At 59.3% G+C, this 18,183-nt stretch overlaps 1 protein-coding gene across 1 annotated transcript in view; it reads right to left on the bottom strand.

Annotated features, from left to right (window-relative positions):
- The window catches only part of ITPR3 (inositol 1,4,5-trisphosphate receptor type 3), a 43,291-nt gene extending 25,313 nt beyond the window's left edge, over nt 1-17,978 (bottom strand). The window contains exons 1-8 of the mRNA XM_072844844.1: nt 17,525-17,978; nt 9,506-9,576; nt 5,434-5,555; nt 2,161-2,247; nt 1,817-1,975; nt 1,586-1,684; nt 1,369-1,452; nt 264-410 (exon numbers count right to left, since the gene is read on the bottom strand). Of these exons, the coding sequence (XP_072700945.1) occupies nt 264-410; nt 1,369-1,452; nt 1,586-1,684; nt 1,817-1,975; nt 2,161-2,247; nt 5,434-5,555; nt 9,506-9,576; nt 17,525-17,613 (858 nt within the window). The 5' untranslated portion in view covers nt 17,614-17,978. The remainder of the gene's footprint in view (nt 1-263; nt 411-1,368; nt 1,453-1,585; nt 1,685-1,816; nt 1,976-2,160; nt 2,248-5,433; nt 5,556-9,505; nt 9,577-17,524) is intronic.
- Between the last annotated feature and the right edge of the window lie 205 nt (nt 17,979-18,183).

The following is an 18,183-nucleotide window of genomic DNA, read 5'->3' as shown; positions in this document are numbered from 1 at the left end:
ATCTCAAAGGCAGCCGTGAGCAAACATACTCAGGGCGCAGCGCTCGGACAGACACTGGCGCCCATCCACCAGCAGCCGCCGATCCCAGTGCTCTCGTGGAGCTTGAGCCTTGCGCTGGCTTTCACCAGGGCAGTCAGGCTACCAGGGGTGGAAATGTATAGAAATAACCACTGCTCCTAGCACCCGCCCCCGGTGAAAGTGCAGCAACCCATGGAGGTACCCCAGAAGCACACGGACACGCGCTCCATCCCCTCCCCGCTCACCTCCACCTCCCACAGGGCGTTGGAGCTGGTGGCCGAGGTGGCCGACTGCCTCAGGGTGGTGCGGAGGAAGACGTGCAGCTTGCCTTTGTACTCATCGCAGGTAAGAAACTTCTCCTGCTCGGCATGGAAGAGCCTCACCACGTCCCCCTGCCACCAGGACACAGTGGTGAGACCCAGGGCTGTGGCTCTCCTACAAACCGTCGTAGCTCCTCCGGTGACCCCCCACACCCTGCAAGGGGATGGGATCCCCCCTGTGCGTGGTCCAGAGCAGAGCACAGCTCCCAGCCGTGGCTCGGCACGACCTGGGCACTGCAGGGCACCATCAGCTTTTCCAGTCCTACCTACCTGTGCTAAAACCTGCCTCTAGCAGCACAAATGCTCCTCTAAACCCGGGGAAGGGCACCTTGCATGGGCACGGGGCACCCTGCGCTCCGCAATGTCATCACTCCATTTACTCATGCAAGTCAATCCTCTCTGCTTCCCCTCTCCGGGCTGTAAAATGGGTGCAAACTCACTATTTTACACCCCTGGAGCAGGCAGAGGCTCCGCTCACCAATGTGTTTAAGGCATTAACGCCCCGGGGAGGAGGATGCAGTGGATGTGGGAAGCCGGGGATAAGCGTGGCGCCTGGGGACGAGGGTCTGTAAGATCATAACAATCAATATCCATCCAGCTGCTTCCTGGAGGACCTCAGCCCCGAACAATAGCTCCACAGGGAAAGTTCCTTTCCCAGGCAACAGCCAGCCCTGCTGCACGGCTAAACAGCCAAAAATTGTCCTCGCAGCTAGAAGCCACTGCTGGCACTATGTGTGCCTCATATTGTCCTCGAGAGCCAATAATACAATAAGGCAGAGGGTAATTTCATGCCCCCCTGGGTACCTGCTGCCAGGAGATACTAAAATATCCAACTCTAGCTTGCTGTTCAGTTCTCCAAGTGATGAATTCTCCTAGAAATTAAGGTCCTCAAGACAGGATCTCTTTCCTCTGCCCTTGTCACACAGCCAAACGTCTGTTCACACGTCCTGCCCCTGCAGGGGACCGGAGCCGGGTCCCCAGAGCCCACCATGTCACAGGCAGCTGGCGGCAGCCAAACCTTCTTCCTTACCCCTTTCAGCACTTCCTCCATGTGGTCGCGGAACTGCATGAAAAGGTTGATTTTCCAGCTGGTGTTACAATTGACTGAGTTCACCTAAGGAGCAAGAGAGTGAGGTCACGATCCCTGGCATAAGGAAAAAAAGAAAGAAAAAGGGAAAAAAAAAAAAACAACAAACAGGCATGCCCTAAAAGCCAGACCCTGCACAGGCAGCCCAGCCTCCCCGTACCTCCTTGCAGCCGGCGTTGTCAGCAAGCTCATAGTTGCTGGCGTGCAGTGGCTGCCCGGCGTTGACGGGGTTCAGGATGACTTTGTCTCCCACGACTACCTGGGGAGCAAAATGGGAAAGGAGGGAGCAAGGATGAGACTGGGTGCCTGGCAGGGAGGCGAGCCCTGGCAGGCGGCACGCACGGTGCTTTCTGCACAGCTTCATTTAGAGATTTTTTGGCCCCACGCTCACGTTATCTCCATTGCTCCTCAGCTTCCAGAAGGGCTGGATGAAGAGCCAGGATCCCTCGTTGCCAGTGGCATCCAGCGTCACCCTCATGGCATTTTTCTCGAGCAGGGCCGGCAGCCGCTTGTTCACCGTCAGGTACTTGTTGCTCTTCATGTGGAGGAGCTGGAAAGGCGAACGCCGGGGTGAGCTGCGGTGGTGCAGCCCCCCAAGGTCCCCAGGGCTGGTCATACCCAGGAGTGATCCCGCGAGCCCCTTCCCAGCAGCTGCCTGACTCGCATGTGCTGGGTCTGTGCATCTCCCCCCAAAACCCACCAGCCGCACGCAGAGGGGAGAGCGAGCGCCCGTACCTGTATGACGCTGCCATATTTCACCACATCGCCATGCACTTTCTTGTTCTCCGTCTCGTTCTGCTTCTGCTCCATCTGAGCTGCATGCTGAACGCCAAAAGGAGAAGAGCTGAGTGTAACAGCCCCCTCCTCACCCCTGGATTAAGCCCCAGAGGGGCCATCTGCACTCTCAGCTATGGGGAGGGCGGGACAGGCTGGGATACAGCTCAGCATCCCTCTGTCCCCCAGACAACACGGTCCAGAGCTATAATACGGTCCTCAGCATCCGAGAGCTCAGCCCGGGACCCTGGTGTGGCCCTGAGCAGCTGTATGAAGTCCATACAAGCTTTAAACCGAGGACTTAAAAATTAGGACAGGGACAAAAAGGCACCGAAATTCCCCAAAAACCCCAGCAGGTCTTATGGGGCAGCACCAAAAGGGGACTGTGCACGGGCCAGGCTGGAGCAATGCACCCATCTGAGCTCCGCTGCAGCAACTGTGGGGACCGGAGGCTCGCGGCAGCACTGGGACCGAAGAGCAAAAGGCACCGTGCCAGCGGTGCCGTGCCTGGAGACGGCTGCAGGTCCAGACCTGCTGCAGTGGATGCAGCAGGATGCGTCCCTGCCAGCCAAGATGCCCCAAGAGTGGATTGCTCAGCACTGCTTGCAGCCCCTCTCTCCAAAACCACAGACATTTTCCGCGTGGTGGCTCTGGCAGGCGGAGGAGTGATGTCGACGTACGTGGAGCAAGGCAGGAACTTGCTCCCACAGTGGATCTGCCTGGGAACGGCAAGGGTGCGCCGACGGCCCCAGCGCCAGCCCGGGCACAGCCCGGGCAGCCCCAACCCAGTGCTCCCCTGCAGCCGTGATGGGAAACTGCAGCGAGGGATGGAGCTGGGAAAGCATCTACCCTTTCCAATCCTGCTTTTGCCCCCTTTCACTTGAGAGCAGAAGGAATTGGGAAACACAGCTGGAATTGCAGCTCCACGCCCTGCGGGAAGATGGGGGCAGGTGGGCTGTGAGTGCCCGAGCAAGCGATGCCAGGGCTTCGAACGCGCCTGGCGTGCATCGTGGCAGTACCAACCCTTTGCTCTTTTGAATGTTGCCACCACTTCAGCTAACTCTCCATCCCCATGCAGCTCTGGGTGCCACCCGCGGGATGTGAGCCCCGTGGTGGTGGCTGCTGCCATCAGGAAAACAAACCTGCTGCCAAGAAATCCCGCACTGATGCGGAGCTGGGAGTTTAACAACCCCATGGAGCAACACGGCTCCGGCGAGAGATCTGGCACCACGGTGTGTCCTAGATCTGCGTCCAGATCTGAGCTCCTCCCTTGCCGAAAGCCAGTGGGGCCAGGAATGGGAACTGTCTGCCTCGAGCACACAAGACCACGGGGCTTGATGTTCCCAGCATGTCCCTTGGACGGGACGGGGTATGTCCCGAAGCCACGGTGGGATGGGGCGTCAGGGATGCACACAGGGGTGGGCAGCCCAGGAGGGTGCAGGGAGGATGGGGAGACATCAGCAGAGCGGGAGGAAAGCCTCCACGGCATGTCTGCGCTGCATCTGGCTGCACCTACAATTAGTCAGCCGAGAAAATACCGAGCCTTAAACCCACTTAAAAACAATGGCGCAAGAGCACAAGCTCGGAAAGGCAACCGTGAGCATCACGGACGGCTGGGCAGGGATTCTCCACTCGAGACTTGGGCTGCTTCTGCTTCAGGAAATGATCTCCGTGGGCTGGAAGATGTTTTCAGCCTGCGGGAGATGCTAATAAATCGCAGCCTGGAGTCAGCATCCTGCCAGGACATCCAGGGGCTTCGCGGCAGCAGGGGCAGCATTTTGCAGAGAGCTCCCTCCCTGCCTGGGCTCCCCCAGCGCTCGGCTCCAGATGCGCGGGAGCATTTGCCAAAAGGGCAACACCAGGAGCAGCGGAAAGGAGCAAGGAAATGACAGAATCTCTTTAAGACAAATCTTAACCAAGGTGCAATCAATCAGGTTCAGAAATGAGCCTCTCTGTCCAGTCGTGGTCAGTACAGCTGTCGACATTACAAGTTACAGTCTAACCAGAGCAGGAAAATAGTGTTTCCATACACCAGCGACCACATACAACTGGACACGGCAGGAGGCACCGACCCCATCCAGGCATCTCCGAACCAAGCCAGGATGCCCTGTCCGGACACTGCATCAGACCTCGCTCCCCAACGGCAAAACTGGGGGACCTGTGGGGCTGGGGCTGGGCTTGAAGCCTGATGAGGTGATTTGATGAATCCCTCTTGAGCTTCGGTTTTATGAATCATCCTCGGGGCCTTGCCAGCTGTCTGAGGCGATTATGCAATGTTTAACATGGGCCTTTTCCAGACCTCATGGAAGTCAACACGAGTCTTTCTCTTCCGCAGCCCTTTGGAGCAGGTCCTGGCTGCAGCAGCTCCCTCCTCCACGCCAGGCACCCCTGGGTGCTGCGGGGGGTGTGGGGCTGTGCTCGCAGAGCACCTCTCCCTGCTCTGCCATGGGCTCCTCTGCAAAAGGAGCATCAGAAGGGCTGAGACAGCAAAGGCTGGGCACGGCAGCGAGGGTGGAAAGGCAGGTGGATGTCACCTCTCATCCCAAAAGCAGCATTGCTACCTTTCCTTCCTCTCCCCGCCTGCTCAGTCCTCTGGATCCTTCTCTGCAGGTCTTCCCTGGGACATCTCCCTTGCACTGGGAGCAACAAAATCACCTGTGGCTCCTTGGTCACTGCTGTATTCACCCTGCACTGTCACGGCGCGGACCAAGCCTGGCCATGCCACACTGCCCAGGGCTCCCCGCTACACCAAGGGCATGAAAGCTCCATCGAGAGCCTGTGGCAGGATCCCAGGTTCAATTGCCTCTCACATCAGAGACCAGATAAGAGCCAGATAAGAAGGGTAATCCAGGGTGCAGCGCACATCCCTAGGGGCCAGCCCCTCTGGGGACTGCAACCCTCAGTCCTGCAGGTGCCAGCGCAAAGCACCTCCTATCTCAACCCCCTTATTAGACACCGTACGCCACGATTAATTAAGAGCCAATGGCTACAGGAGCCGTTCCTCTAGAAAAGGTGGCTGTGGCTAATGGTCGGTGGTGAGAGGAGAGCGGTGGGACAGGAGACAACAGAGCCGAGCAGAGGGAGTACAGCAAAACCCAGGGCAGGTCCTGGCCTCCCATGCAGGCTGTTTTCAGGGAAGCAAAACGTACCAGGATTTGCACGGTGAGAGGTTTGGATGTCATCACCCACGGGGACTGTCCACTCGGGGGAGGACAGTCCCTCATGCCTGCTCACCTGGAGTTTCTGCAGCAGCACCACGTCCGCGATCTTCTCCTTGTCCTGCTTGGTTTGCTTGGCCTTCCAGTACTGCTTCTGGGCAGAGTAGCGGTTCATGGGACATACTTTGAAAAGGCAATCTGGGAGGAGAGGAAGGCAAGCATCAGGCTGCAGCAGCCACGTGGTCGCCAGCCACCAGTGTGTCCCCAGGGGGGCCAATGTCACCGAGGGGCAGGAGATGCTGGCAGTGCTCCTCTGGGACACTGCTCCCATCCCAGCAGCATCGCCGGGAGAAGGTCCTCCTAACCCAGAGCAACCCCATCTGCTGCTGGGGGTCCAAGGGAGACATAGCTGGGACTGGTGGAGGCTCACGTCACCTTGTGTTGGCTGGTGGATTAGTTTCAAATCAGGGTAAATAATGAGTCCAGGAGTGACTCCACTTCTTGGACTCACAATCAGAAGCGTTCCCATCGGAAATGGCCAGGCAATGTGGGAAGGAAAACTTCAGGGGGAGAAAAAGTACTGATGAAGCCCAGCTGTACCAAAGGAGGAGAGGATCCCGCTGGGAAGGAGGGAGGGAGGCTGACAGGACACGGGCGCCGTGAGACCGGGACACGAGCAGACATCTCCACATCTCCCTTGTTACCCTGCCCATCGGACGCCCTGAGCCAGCGGGACCGCAGGTTGCGGCCTCGTGACGGCCGTGCCATCGGGATACGCCGGTTTTGCAAACAGGCTGCTGTTCTCCCGTGACTGCTCACAGGGAGCCTCGATTACCAGTGCTGGAAGCTCCGAGCAACCGCTCCTAAAAATCTGTATGTCAACAGCTGCAATTCAAGTCCTAAAAGAAACCCTTTGGGGACCTGAAGGGCACAGGTTTGCATCGCAGCTCCCCCAAACACGTGCAGCGTATCCGTGCTCCGCAGATTGCCCCAATTTGCCTGTTTTTCCCCAGGCTGCTGTGGTCGGGATGGGGGGCGGAAAGTGCGGACACCCAGATCCAGGCTTTGGGAACTGAAGCACGAGAGCAGATGTCTGGAGACGAGGAGGCACTTACATCTCCCAAACCCTCATTCAGGGCTGGAAGCTATATGGGGTGAGGGCAGGAAGGGCTCTGCAGCCCGAATCGCCCTAATCACGCCTGAAATAGCAGCCTAGAAACTTCAGACACAAAAAGGAAAAAAAAAAAAATCACTTCCATCTCTGGCCCCGGTCCTGAGTCGCTGGCAAGCACATATTTATTTACCTGGGAGTGACGAACAAACAAGTGCAGAGCACAGTTCTCACCGGCTCGGGCTGCTGGGAAGAGGCCAAGTTTCACATTTCATTCTACAGGTCTATTTGCTAATGGCATATCCCGTGCCAAGGAGGCCGTGACGCCGGGCTTTCCATCGGGGACTGCGCGTAGCTGCTGCAATGCCTGGCTGCCTTCTCCCACTGCCTCCGAGCCCGGCTACAGAAACACTGGGGCCAGCTGCAGCACCTTAAATCGTTTTCATTAAATTGTTAATTAGGCTGCAAAAGGAGCTGGTAGAAAGTAGAAACTGGGGGGAGTTCAAAAAAACCACCAACATAGCTATTAAGAGATAGGTGCAAATCAAACCCCTGGCTCCAAGCACGCCCTGCCCAGAGGGGCTGCCCGACATCCCCATCTCAGTACTAAGCCCTGTTTTGCAAGGAGGGAAACTGAGGCACAGAGTCATTTGCACACAGAAAGTCTCCAGCAAAGCTGGCATTGGAAGCCAGAGATTTTGGCACCCAGGCCTAAGCACCGACAATTTTTTGCAAGATGGATGGTGGGCGGAAAAGAGGGAAGCCGAGGAAAGCTCCCACATCAGCACTGCCCGGCGAGAGCAACCCAGCAGGGCGATGCTCGGCTGACCTGTGACAACCCGGCACGGCCACGGAAGCAAGAACCTCCTGCAAAGCCACAGCGGGGGAAGCGGGGCATTTCGGGCAGCGGCACGGCCGGGGGTCTAGCTGCCCGCTCGCCTCGCAGCCCCCGCGGCGCCTGCTCAGCACAGGACTGAAGCACTTTATTTGCTTTTTTTCCTGACGTGCCTGAACGCAGGGCTGGGAAGAGCCTTGGTGGGGAAAGAAACCGCAAAGAAAAGCAAATAACTGAGAGGTGCCAGGCGTCTCTTGGAGGGCCAAGCCCCGGTGCGACGCAGGCAGCCGAGCCGGGCGTCCCTCGCCGCAGGGACAGGCTCCCGGGCGCGTTTTGGCATTTCCAAAAAACCATTTGGACCCGACTGCGGGAGAAGGGTCCCGTTTCCTCACCGGGAAGCCGAGCTGGGCCCCGGCGCAACCCGCGTGCGCCTCACCGCAGCGCAGGATAGGGCAGGGTCCGGCCACAGGATATGGGGACGGCAACAGCACATGAAAATCCTCTTAAGCCTCTTGCTGCTGCTGCAGGCAAACAGCAGCGGCCCGTTGTTTTTACCTCCCTCACGGTGATAGCTATCGAGAAGGCAGACCGCTACTTTTCCGGCCATTAAAACAAGCGCCTGGATATCCTGATAGGGTTTGCGTGGAGCAGGGCTGAGTCTAGACCAGACCTTTGCCTGGAAAAGAGATTCAGCACCCACCCATGTCCAGGCAGGGAGACGGTGCGGCTGCTGGGACAAGGCTTGCACCGGCCGCCCCGCGGCTGCTTCCAGGTCTTCCCATCCAGCCCCAGGTGAATGTCCGGGAGTGGGACGGTTCCCTGGGCTGCGAGACTTTGGGGAGCTGTCGGACGGCTCGTTAATTAGCCCCACGTACAAATTAGTGGCAATGGCTCCCACGGAGAGGCAAGTCGCTGCTTGGGTGGGACCGGTGCCCAGAGGGGAAGGGTGCTTGCACGGTACCCCGCTGTGGGATGTTAAACCCACCCTGAGAAAGAGGTGGAGGCACAAAACAAAGTGGGGAACCAATATTTAAATAGATTTTTTTAAAAGGGGGCCTGAAATTACAGTAGCTAGGATGAAAAGAACGGCTGCCCTAAGCCAATCCCCAAATCCAACAACACGGTCACTGGTTTGGGGACATTTCCCAGCTCTGTGTACACTCCCCAGCTATATGCTCCAGGCACTCAAACCCAACCAGGATGCTCTGCTCTTTGGGACATGGCCCTTCCACTGCATTTTGCAGCGTGCCGAGCACACGGGGCCGCCCAGCACAAACCCGGCATTTCCCGGGTAGGTGCAGCGTAGGGCAGAGACGCGATCCCCCGGGGCTGGGCACGGCCATTTGCTCCCTGGGGAGCCCGAAGGCTGCGGGCAGCTCACTGACCAGCCCCGGGGCTTGCAAATGGGGGAAGGGGGAGGCACGATCTGCCTGTCCTGGCTTCTCCAGACCGTTTCCAGGCCAGGAGCCGCCCCAGCTTCCACTGACTCATCCCCTTTTCCACCTGGACCTGGCCGCTCCTGCCTGCTCCTGCCCACTCCTGCCTGGGGCTGCCCCTCGCCCGAAAGGGAAATAACGAGTGCGGCCCCAAGCACCGGAGGAGACGATGCAGCCCAAAACGTGACGGCCGAGGACAGATTGGGATTTACCGTCTCTCCCTAAACCCTGCCTGCCTCGTAAATGGGCGGCTTAATCCCCAGGCTCTCTCTGAGGTGCAGCCAAGCACAGCAGATGTAATTAGTGCTGAGTGCTAACAGGCTCGCCTTGAAATAGCTTGCCTGTTGCAACTGCCCCTCTGTCTGTCCCCTCCTGTCCCTGGCTCCTGGTGGGTAGACACCCAGCTGCCAGCATCCCTAGGGGTGCATTTTGGGGTGGTCTGGACCCACCTTTGCAGAGGACGGTTCCCAGGCACCCCTGGGCTAAGGGGTCCCAAGGACCATCCCACCCCAGAGGTGGTTCCAATAAATGCATAAATGCCCCCAGAAGCAAACAGAGGAGGGTAGGTGGTTTGGCCAAGCCACAGAAACAAGGCTATGGAGGCTGTCCGAGAACCCTCCGGGCTTCTCTGCAAAGGACAAGCAGCACTGCCCAGCCCCAGGCTCGTTGGGATAGCTGGGACCCCGGTCCCCATCCCTGGCATGGATGCTCGGGGCCAGCATCGTCCCCGAGGCTGCTCATGGCAGTGATGGAGCTGCAGTCTCACCTCGAAACTTCTTGGGCGGGTTGTCCAGGTCACCAGCAGCCGGCTCCACCACGCACCGATCATCCACCAGCCTGCGCGGGGACAAAAGCGGGAGCAGGGCATCAGCAACAACGAGATGACAGCGGGGCCTGAGCGAGCGGAGCGGCTTCGCCGCAAACCACAGCACTGCGAGGGCAGGCGTGCCACCATCACCTGGCTCAAAGCGACAACATCAAAAGCTGCGTCTCCTGTTTCCCACTCTATAAATATTTAGCACAACTACGCTCAGCTCCTGGAGCAAGCAGCCGCTCTTGGGTGCTTGCTCCGAACACGTCGTCCCTTGTTCGCCACCACTCGCCACTTCTTTCACATGTGTTTTTCATCCCGGTCCCTTGAGACAAACAGCGGCAGATACGAATGGGCAGCGAACAAACAGGATGCTTCGTGTCAGCCACGATCCCAGGGCCTTTGCTCCGCAACCCGTGCGGGAGGCTCTGACCCCCGTGTCCTGCCGGAGCAAATCCTGCCTTGCCCAGCTCCCGGCTGAGCCGGATCCGCCCCCCGGCACAGTGCACTGGCTGCGGCGTTATTCCACTGTTAATCTGGCAAAAATGTGATGAGTTCAACTTCCATTCAATGGTTCTCCTCCGGCTGGGAGCTCACCCCACGGGGACACAAAGGGTGTAGCTGCTGCAGATGGAGGTGGCAGGGACCCACTAAAACCAGTTATTAATTATTATCTGATCACAGGTGGTGGCTCTGCCCATCAGATGCGAAGGGCTTTGTGTCTCCTCCCTGCCCACCTCCTTGTTTTCCCAGTGTTGAGCAAAATCCTACAGGTTTGGCTTTGGGTGCTGAGGACCAGTTTTGAGATGGATGGGATGTTACTTTTCAAAGTTACCAAGAACAGTGAAGTATAACCTGGCATGAGGTTCTGCTCAGCCCCCAAAGTGCGGAGGGACGAGCATCCCCCAAGGGGCTCACGGTGCCAGGGCCACCCAGAGCCTGTCTGCATGGCCCCACGAGGCTTTCAAGGGAACTCGGTGCTCCAGCGAGACAGGCTGGACCCGCTCGCCGGCTTTCTCCCAGCCCCTGGGAAGCGATGCACCAAGAGAAACTACACTCCTGCCCCGGGCGAGGAAGTGAGAAGCGTGTCCCCACCTGCGGAGGCTGAATTCAGACAGCCAGTGAGTGTGCGAGTGGATGCAGGAATGCACCCATGATGCCATCCCGGGAGGGAGCATCCATCGAGGGGGCAGCTCCGTCCCTGTGACAGGAGGGAAGACGCAGCCTGGAGAAACGAGCCACGTGCACGTGGCACGGCAGCAAAGGGCACAGCGGAGCCCGTGCTGCTCCCTCCGCCGCCCAAGGGACTCTCAACCTCCCCAACAAACCAAACAGCCAAAACGTTGCTGGAGATGGACACGCTGCGCTGCAAAGAGTTGGCAAAAGCGTCAGACATCCCATTCGCAGATCCAGCCTCCTTCCCCCAGCCCAGCCGCTCTCCGGAGGAGGGGAAAATTCCTTTCAATAGCTCGGCAGAGAGGAATTTGGCCTCCACGCTGACCGATTGGGACCCCGGGGACCCCAGCGCTGCTGCGTCCTTGGCAGCGGAGGCATGGGCTGGCAGGGTGCTCTGAACACCCAGTGCTGCTACCGCCACCAGCTCCCTGCTCTCTTTAAAGCTCCCCGGCGTTGGGGGAGATTAACCTTAGATTTCAAATAAAGAGAGAAAAGCAATTTCTCTAATGCTTTTGGTGGCAGCAGAAGCTTAAAAACAATTAGCAAAGACCTAGAAGATTGCATAAAAAAACCAAACCCCAAAGCCATGAGGTTTCAGTAAACGCACAGTGTGCTGTCTGCCGGACAGGGTTGCCTTGGCTTTGCAAACGCTCGTGGTCAGCAGCGCAGGGGGTTTTGGGCTCCCGACCAGCGGCTGCCCAAACGCAATGCCTTTTCCATGGGCCATGACAGCAGGGAAGGAGTCGGGCACGTTCCCAAACTCCTGAGGGGCACGGAGCCTCAGGAGGGCAGGGAAAGAGGTAAAGAGGGGAAAAACCAGAGCGGAGCAGAGGCAGCTGCGGACAGGGGCTGTACCACGTCTCACCCCACAGGAGATTTGCAAAGCTTCAGCCCGGCACCGGTGCCACTTGTAGGCGGTTTTGGCTTCTATTACTATTATTTTGATGGGGGTCAGGGAGGACAAACACTTCCGATGCGCCTGGGAGCAAAGACCACCGAGGGCTGAGCCCCGACCAACCCATGGGTCAGGCTCATGGAGCAAAGCACTGACCCTCGGCACATGCCCCACCAGTGCCTACAAAAGCAGAGGGCCCACTTCATCTGTGCACCTTAAGAAACAAAAATCCTCCATTGTCATGGCTAGGGGTCTCCGAGGAAGCACCTGACCTGCGTGGCCCATTTTCAGTGCTGAAGTAAACAGCACAGGAGCCTCGCACCCACACCAGCTCTGCCTGCAGCATTCGCCGGCAACTTCCCCATGCCCAGTGTTACCGCTCCACCAGGCAGGATTAGAGATAGTGACCTGCCAGGCTGGAAGTCTTAATTAGTTAATGATCTCAAGGCAGTTTCAGCATCTTTAATCCTAGGATTACACGCTCTGCAGGAATGCAAAGTGTTATTTTTATTAAACTGAAACTCTGGACTAACATTCTTCAGTTAAAAATTGCTGAAAATAAAAGGATTCTGACAGGGTGGACATGAGTCACCTGGGTGACTGCTGGGGCCAGGACACGCTTCCACTAATAACCGGCATTACCGCAGCGGGACGGGGTAAATCGAAGCTCCCTCTGCTATTAGAACAGCAGGGACGCGCGGGCGCTCGCTGCCGCGCCGAGCTGCGGGGAAGACACCGGGCACACGGAGGGTGGCTTTCATTTCTCAGGTGTTAATGAGAAAACGGGCTGTTGGTGTCCGAGCGCCTGGAGGAAGATCCTGAACGAAGCAGCAGGCTGGATGCACCGATGAAAACTTCACGCTTTGCCTTTTCAAATTACCCCTAGGGAGCACGAGGGGCCGAATCCTGTGCATCAATGAGCCTGCTGCCCGCAGCCCAGCAAAGCGCGGGCGAGCATCTGGTTAGCTTTAAGCCGTGCAAGTCATCGCCGTGGTTCCAGTGGGGCTTTCTGTGTGCTTTAAAATATCGAGCACGAAGTGATTCCCTGGCCCGGGACCAGCGCGCTTGGCCTCATGCGAGGCAGAGCCTTCGCCGGAGGTCAGGGGAAAAGCAGCACGTCCAGCGCTGCAATCCGCAGCGGTCGGACACCTCGCACCTCCCCGGGGACGGCGGCCAGCTGGGGCTGACGTGGAGGCTCTGCTCCTGCAACGTGAACCTGGGCTGGGGAAGAGGAGAGAATCTTCCCTGGTCACACCGCAGCACATCCAATGCTGAGGGGAGACCCGGCACGCCACGATCCAGGGGTGCACGGGGAAGGAGTGCTCTGGGAGAAGGGGAGCCCCAACCCAGGCAGGAGCACCCCACTACAAAGCCCACCAACCCCTGGAGGTGAGGAAGAGGATGAGGAGGAGGAGAGCTCGCTGTTGGGCATAGGGCCAGGTCAGCCCCTCTGGCTTGGGGTGCAGGATGGGCACTGAGCCCACGGGGAGGAATAAAAATAAAGTGAGTGAACGCAGGGCAGCCACAAAAATGCAGCTTTTCCCCCGCTGTCCCAGTGCCGGGAGGAGGAAGCCGCTCTTGGCCTCACATGCTTCTCCTCCCCGCAGAGACAAGTTCGTCCTGACCCAGCAGAGCTGGAGTTACCCTTTAACCAGCTGCGTTTCCCTGAACTGCTCCACCCTGCAAATCCACCTGCAATCACAATTATAGCTATCAAAGGTGTTATTTCACCTTAAACAGCCAACTGCCATTCAGGCAGGTTTGCCACCGGCTCTTCCCCTCTGCAAGCCCATAGTGCCGGTCCCCGAGCCCCCGGCGGGTCCTGGGAGCCCCAGAGATGGCAGGGACGGGGCAGCACATCGTCCTGGCAAGCACAGGCACTTGCACTGCATTTCTACTCCTCTCTGGCTCCGGCCATTTGGTGCTGGCTTATCAAGGACACAAGGTAAGATGGGGACAGTCATGGCAGCGGCGTCTCCCAGGGCTCACAGCATCGCCCCATCCCTCATGCTGGAGCAGGAACCAAATCAAGGTCTCTGAGCTCCTTTCCCTGCTTGGCCACTGGTTTGCTTTGCCTGGATGATCCCCACAGGGCACCCCACATCAGCGGCTGTTCCCCCCATCCCAGACCCAGTCCCAAAAGTTCCCTCTCCCCAAGCACAGATCTCCCAGGAGTTACCAGCAATAGTCCCTAAGCAGCAAAGCAGCTGCACGTACAAGCTCCCTGCGGTGGGGTGCCATGCCGTGGCAAAGCTGCTGCTCAGCGCCAACCCCACATCCCCGACCCACGCGGCTGCTTTTGTCCCAAACTGTTTCAAGCTGCCATTTCCTCGGACACCTTTAATTTGCGGCAGCGAAGTCAGGCAGCCCCACAGAGCCCTTCCCCACCTCGCGGCCAGGTGTAGCCTCAAATTGAGCCAAGAGGGAAGACCAAACCACCCTTGGGTCCCTGCATCTCACAAACTCTTCCTGGGCACCTTCCCACGTCCCCAAAACCACTTCTGGCATCTCCGATACACCCATCCTGTCCGCCCATCTCCCCCAAGGGACCGCGTGGCTCCCAGGGCGCTGAGCAGCGCAGCCAAGGGATGCGACCAGCAGCATGGCTGCCCTCAGCCTGGTTCTCCCGACACCTCGGGGCACTGCGGCTTTATAGCGGCCAGCTCTCACCCTGCCTTCCCATGCGACTTCTTAAGTTACCTCCTCCTTTTGGGCTGTCTTTAGCATTTTAGCTAGTTTGGGTATTTTGGCTCAGTGTTCCCCCATCTAGCCCGGCACTTGGTCACACAGGAGTACTCCCCACCCTTCGGCGGGATGTTTTTCCTCCTTAAGAGCAAACGCCCACTGCAGAGAGGGTGTGCGGGAGGAAGGGTTTGTGCCCAGGGGCCTTCACCAGTGCGATTCGGGGGGGCTGGGAGCAGGGAGGCTCAGCTGGGGGTTGCAGGGCTCCCCCCACCTCTGCAACCAGCCCCCTCCATCATCCTCAGCAAGTTCCCTGTACGAAAGGAGGAAAGCACTTTAAAAGATAATAAATCGAGACTTAGTGTTAATAAGGGGCGTGATTGTTCTTCCCTGCTGAGGCGTCCCATTGATCGTGAAAGTCCAGTGCTGCGCGAGCGGCCGGTCCAGTCCCCAGGTACCCCCACGCAGCCGGGGCTCAAGGGAAAGCTGGTGCTTTTGTGGTGGAGCTGCTAAGACCCTGGCAAGCTCCTGCATGCCACCTCAGTCCCGGCTGAGACCCTCTCTGCCCGTTCCCCGCAGCCTGGGGCAGGGCTTCCCGCCGTCGCTGGAGCAGAGGGGCTCCCAGACCCACTCGCTTCTGGGCCAGACGCCACCAGTGACAAAGCGCTGGGCTTAATGGGTTTAACACGAAGTACGAGCTGCAGCAGAGCCAGGCAGGAGGAAGAGTGCCCAGCGGGCACTCTATCTCCTTCCCCACGCTCTCGGCAGACCCCCTTCCCCTTCCTCAGCCTCTCCGGGCATTTTGCAAACACGGTCGTGGAGGAGCTCGGTGCAAGCAGCTCCAAACTCTGCTGTGCCTCTCGCCAGCGGTGCATCCCGAGCACAGACAGACAGAGCCCTTTGTGGCCCGCAGCACCGCCTGTAAGCACCACCGGCTTGGTATTTAGTTGACGTTCACACCCACATCAGCCAGGACACGCCGGAGACCCCAGCAGCGCTCTCAGGAGGAGCTCGCTCCGCTGTGGGACACTGGCACAGGGATGTCACAGCACCGGGGTACATCCCTTAACATGACACTTGTGACCAGCACATGGAGACACTCCATATCATCTTGTATAAACAGAGGATCCCACTGCAGATCCTCAGCAATTCCACAGCTAAAACCAGTCCCTCTGTGAGGAAGGATGGAGGACGTGCTTCCAGCAGGGTGCTCAGCTGGGCACACAGCACCCGGCGTGGGGCTGGCAGAGCTATTTGCCTTGCAAATGAGGTAAATAAGGTCCCAGGCTGTGGCAGGAGGGCTAGGGAGAAGCACTCTCAGTGAGTCACCCAGTCTTTTATCGCAGGAGTGATTTAAGGTGTGGTTGGGTCTCCCAGGTCGCGGGGCACAAGGGAAAACAATTTCAGAGGGCGGGAAACAACCTGGAGAAAGCAGAACCCTGGGAAAGTGGGGGTGCCCAGCAAAAGCCATGCTGGGGCCTGGGAGAAGACGTTCTCCAAGCAAGCCCTGCTTTTCAGATGCTTATCCGTAAGCCTACAGAAGTTCCCAGCAAAAAGGGGGATCTGGGGGCCAGAGCTGCAAAGGGATCGAAGCTCCAAAGACTCTAAACACCTCAATTCAGCTCCTGGTGAGCCACTGGGACATGCTGCATGGGCTAATAACCGGTGTTGGGTCCCAGCGGAGCGTCCTCCAGACCCGATTTCACAGACAGGCTGGAGGGAAGCTCCGTGCTGAGCTGCCGAGGCTGCAGCCCCTGCCTCGGGATGGCTCTGGCACTGGGAGAGTGGGCCAGCTACAAGGAGACCTCTCCAAAAAGGACCGTGGGGATGTCCTCCCACCATCCAGGAAGGGCTGGGCACAGACAAGCTGCATCCTGCACATGCAGGACCTTCTGCCCAACGCCGTATAGTTGCATGCACGGGGATTTTGTGCCCAGGTCTGCACCCAGTTGCACCCAGCAGCCCATTTCTGGGCAGCATCCCTCAGCCAGTTGGAAGAAGGCTTCGGTGGGCATTAACCCAGCGGCTGCACGTGCCCAGCGGTGGGTGCGCGAACACGTGTAGGCGAAGGTATGTATGTCTTCGGTTATACACAGGCATGTGGGAGCAAGTGCATTCATCGCAGATTATAGAGCCGGGCAGCTCCTGCCCCAGGAATCCCATCCAAGTCAGCATTCCTGGCTGAGCTCAGCCTCTCTTACACGCAGCATGGAGCAGGCACGCCGGAACAGACCCACGGCCACCCGCCTGGGGCTGTGGGCAAGGTGCGGGTCCCTGCTTCGGGGTAAGGAAAAAACCCACCCGTGCCCCTGGGCACCCAGCAGCCCTGCCAGAGCCCTCACCACCGTGGGGACACAGCCTCTCCCTGCGCCGCAGGGCAAACGCTCCCAGAGGGAGCAAGCTGCCAGCGGATGGAGAAGGGCATCTCTGAAGGTCTTGGCTTGGCTTTGCCCAGGTGCTGCTTTAGCAGCACCGTTGGCTTGCACGGCAACAGTGGGGACAAGGGACAGGTCCCCGAGCTCTCCGCTCATCTCCCCAGGTCGGGCTGCGAGATCCCCTCGCCCATGCTGACATGTCCAGGGGGCTGCAAGGAGTTGGCTCAGCCTGGACCTGGCAGTGCCCTGGTCCCCCCAGCCCTAAGCAGCACTTGGTGGCCATGGGCACCCATGTGTTGGTGACCCTGCAGTAATTCCCACTGACCACCGGGTGTGGGGGACCCCGAGGAGGGACAGTGAGAGCCATCGCTGCCTGTCCCAGGGGACGGCAGCCTCCAGCCACAGCGGACAGGGCTGGAAGCACTTAATCACCCCGGGGCCCAGGAGGGATCCCGGCCGCCTGAGCCATCCCGCTCAGTCACACCCCCCCCTTCCTAACCCCACCAACCCCTCACGCTGCTGAAGCCCATTTCATCTCCCCCAGCCCCTAACGGGGGGGAAACAGTTTCTGGCCACGGCTGCCGGAGAGGGCGGGCTGCAGGGTCCCTCCAGGGCCGCATCCTGCCCCCAGCAGCGACCAGAGCCGGAGGAGAGCGCAGAGGCACCCAGCCTCCCCTCCCCAGCACCTCGGCCCATCCTTGCTGCAGCACCCAGAGCTTTCGGGCCCTTTTTCCCACCGGGCTCAGGCTCAGCACCACCTTCCCGGCCCGGCCCGGCCCGCCGCGGTGGCCGGCTGCTCCCGGGACCGGGCTCGCCGGCGGGCAGACACGGGAGCATCTCACTCACCCCAAAGTGCTGATGAAGCCATTGACGGAGCCCTCGGCGTACAGGGAGACGATGTCCCCGATGTGCAGGAAACTTGACATCTCATTCATGGTTGCCCTCGACCCGGCGCAGCGCCGCTTCTTCCCGAAGTCACCTTCCCGGGCCGAAATCCAGCATGGGGCGAGCGGAGCGTGGGGAAACCCCGCTCCGGGGGGGGGCTTATCCCAGCCCGGCTCCCGCTGGCTCCCTGCGAGCGGCAACGGGGAGCGGGACGGCAGCGAGAGCCCCACGCACAACTTCTACATGTGCTGTGCAGGAAGGGAGCCAGGGGAGCCGGGCAGCCGCGGGCGTGCAGCGAGGAGGAGGAGGAGGAAGAGGAGGAAAGGGGGGGGGTGGATGAAGCTCAGTCGGAGGTTTGCATGAGATCTGTCCTGCTGTCCGTGTCTCCGTCTCTGCACAGCTTGCTACCTGCAGCCAATGGAGAGCGAGCAGGAAGTCCTGCTCGAAAAAGCATGCAAATATTTTGGCCTGGGAGGAGAAGCGGAGCCGCCGGGGGGGGGGGGATGCCCCAAAAGAGGCCCCCCCCCCCCCCCCCCGCCTACCCGCCCGGGGCGAGCGTGGGGTGCAGGGGCCGCGCACCCCACCGCCCCCGAGCAGCCCCGCGGGTGGGCACGCCGGAC

This window comes from Ciconia boyciana, chromosome 23 (genome assembly GCF_034638445.1).
Source record: "Ciconia boyciana chromosome 23, ASM3463844v1, whole genome shotgun sequence".
Lineage (NCBI taxonomy): Eukaryota > Metazoa > Chordata > Aves > Ciconiiformes > Ciconiidae > Ciconia > Ciconia boyciana.
This window is presented reverse-complemented; position numbering and strand designations above follow the sequence as displayed.